The 2,481-nt window shown below is 35.6% G+C and overlaps 1 protein-coding gene across 1 annotated transcript; it reads right to left on the bottom strand.

Annotated features, from left to right (window-relative positions):
* Positions 1-1,568: 1,568 nt before the first annotated feature.
* On the bottom strand, positions 1,569-2,000 carry LOC145819388 (uncharacterized). The gene has a single exon (XM_082913375.1). It carries the CDS (start codon positions 1,998-2,000, stop codon positions 1,569-1,571), a length of 432 nt encoding a protein of 143 aa, XP_082769501.1.
* Between the last annotated feature and the right edge of the window lie 481 nt (positions 2,001-2,481).

Here is a 2,481-nt window from a genome sequence, read left to right as displayed (position 1 = left end):
AAATATGTAGCCCAATAAAATCTATAGCCCTTGGAGCTTTCCGTATAGCCTATAAAAAAACCACTAACTGTTCTGGGTCTAATTTCTTTAAATGTGGGTTATACACCCTCACTTCAACTGGGCAACCCCAAACATGTTGGCTTCTATTATTTCCATAACTCAAATGGTGTTTTGGGAACAACCTTGGACGGAACCCTGTTTAAGATATACACAGCGGTTTTCAAAGCTTCACTTCACAAATTTATAGGCACATTAGAATAACTAAGCATACTCCTTACCATGTCCATAAGTGTTCGGTTCATTCTTTCAGCAATACCATTTTGTTGTGATGTGTCAAGCATTGAATATTGTGAAATAATGTCTTCTTCCTTAAGAAACTTAGCGAATGGACCTAGTAATTGTCCCAATTCTATGTACCTTCCATAATATTCTCCACCCTTGTCTGACCTCACAATTTTAATTTTCTTTTATGCTTGTTTCTCTACCTCTGCTTTATAAACTTTAAAGGCATCAAGTGCCTCGGCCTTATCAAACAAGAGGTAGAGATACATGTATCGTGTATATTCTTCAATAAATGAGATAAAATATTTCTGATTTTTTAGACAAGGTGGAGTAAATTGTCCACAAATATCAGTCTATATGATTCCAAGAATTTCCTCACTACTTTTGGCACCTTTACTAGTCTTGTTGGTTTACTTTCCCTTTATGCAATCCACACAAATACCAAAGTTGGTAAGATCAAGAGTCAGAAGGACTTCATCATTAACCAACCTCTTTATTCTCTCAATGGTGATATGTCCCAATCTCCTATGCCAAAGTACAGAGGAGTACTCATCAACAACATTACGCTTAATGCCAATATCACCATGCAAGGTTAAAAGATTTTGTTCAAAAATAGGATCCAAATTTAATTTGTACAGACCATTAATTAAAGTACCAAATCCTACAGAAAGAGAGTCTTTAAACAAACTAAATTTTGTACCAACAAACTGAATTTCAAATCCAAACGATACTAGTCTAGAAACAAAAATTAAATTTTTAGAAAAAGATGGAATGTTAAAAGTGTTTTCAAGATCCAAAACAAAGCCACTATTTAAAACAAGTCTGAAAGTTCCCACAGCTTAGACGTGTGAACACATCCCATTGCCTGAATAGATACCTTGTTCACTTCCCATCGGTTTCCTTAGGCTGAGGAAGCCCTACATGGTATTAGCAATGTGAATTGTAGAACCCGAATCAATCCACCACTCATATTGATGAGTATTAACAAAATTAGATTCATAACACACAAGAGATATAAGATTACCTTTCTTCTAAAGCCATTTCTTATACTTGTGGCAGTCTTTCTTCATGTGACCTTTTTTCTTGCAAAAGAAGCATGCATCCTTATTGCCATGATTTTTAAATGGCACTTTACCAAGCTTCTTTCATTTCTTATCACCTTTGCCCTTTTTGCATTGCCCTCCTTTATGTGTTGCTAAATGGGCACTTTCCACTTTTCTATGCTTCAATCTCCCCTCCTCTTGAACACACATGGTCAAAAGTTCACTAATAGACCATTTTTCCTTCTATGTGTTGTAAGAAATTTGGAATGTTCCATATTCCACATGCAGAGAATTGAGTGTGAAATTGACAAGGAATGACTCAGAAATCTCAATCACTAAGAACTTAAGATGAGCTGCAATGTCCCTCATTTCCATAATGTGCTCACGTACACTCCTATAATTGTTATGCTTCATTCCTGATAGTTTGTTCATTAGGGTGCTTGCCAATGCCTTGTCAGAACTAACAAATTGCTGTTCAATAGCCCTCATGTAGTTCTTGACCTTATCAAATGATGGAATTGATTTGCTAATGCTCTGGCTGATATCTGACTTTATGAGCATTAGGCTTAAGTGATTAGATCGCTCCCACTTATCATAAGCACTCTTTTCTGCAATGGAACTCTCGTCCATAGGTTCAGGAGGTTCATCCACATGGAGTACCAGATCGAGGTCCATGCACCCTAATGTTAGAAGGATTTTATCTTTCCAATCCGAAAAATTATCTGTGATAACCTTGTTCCGTACTATGCTAATTAGTCCTTATTATAAATATGATTATGTGTTTGATATGTTTATGTGTACCATTTATGTGAAAATATGTGGTTTTGAATTTCTATCAGTTCACAGTAGGAATATCTGTTTGATTATCTGCTTTGGAAATTAAATTGAAGGCCTTATCGACCATGGAACCCGAAATTCCCTGTGCCTTTATGATTGGCGTAATTTTTAGAGCCTACGGTGAAATTTAATTGGAAATTCATTCAGATCAGATTAAATTGATTAAAATAATGACTTAGTGCTCAAATCATTTAATCTTAAAATAATATGACTAAGGGAGCTTCTAATTAAGGGCATTATACACCCAATTCTCCTTCTTGGTATTCATTTGGCTGATTTAACTCTAAGAAAATGAGAGAGGGTCGGCTTAGAGAGAGAG

Source organism: Camellia sinensis, chromosome 2, assembly GCF_055761805.1.
Source record: "Camellia sinensis isolate YWXY chromosome 2, ASM5576180v1, whole genome shotgun sequence".
Lineage (NCBI taxonomy): Eukaryota > Viridiplantae > Streptophyta > Magnoliopsida > Ericales > Theaceae > Camellia > Camellia sinensis.
This window is presented reverse-complemented; position numbering and strand designations above follow the sequence as displayed.

Bases quoted from the DNA above. Each gene is read 5' to 3' on its own strand.
- LOC145819388 (XM_082913375.1), bottom strand. From the start codon at position 2,000: ATGGACCTCGATCTGGTACTCCATGTGGATGAACCTCCTGAACCTATG.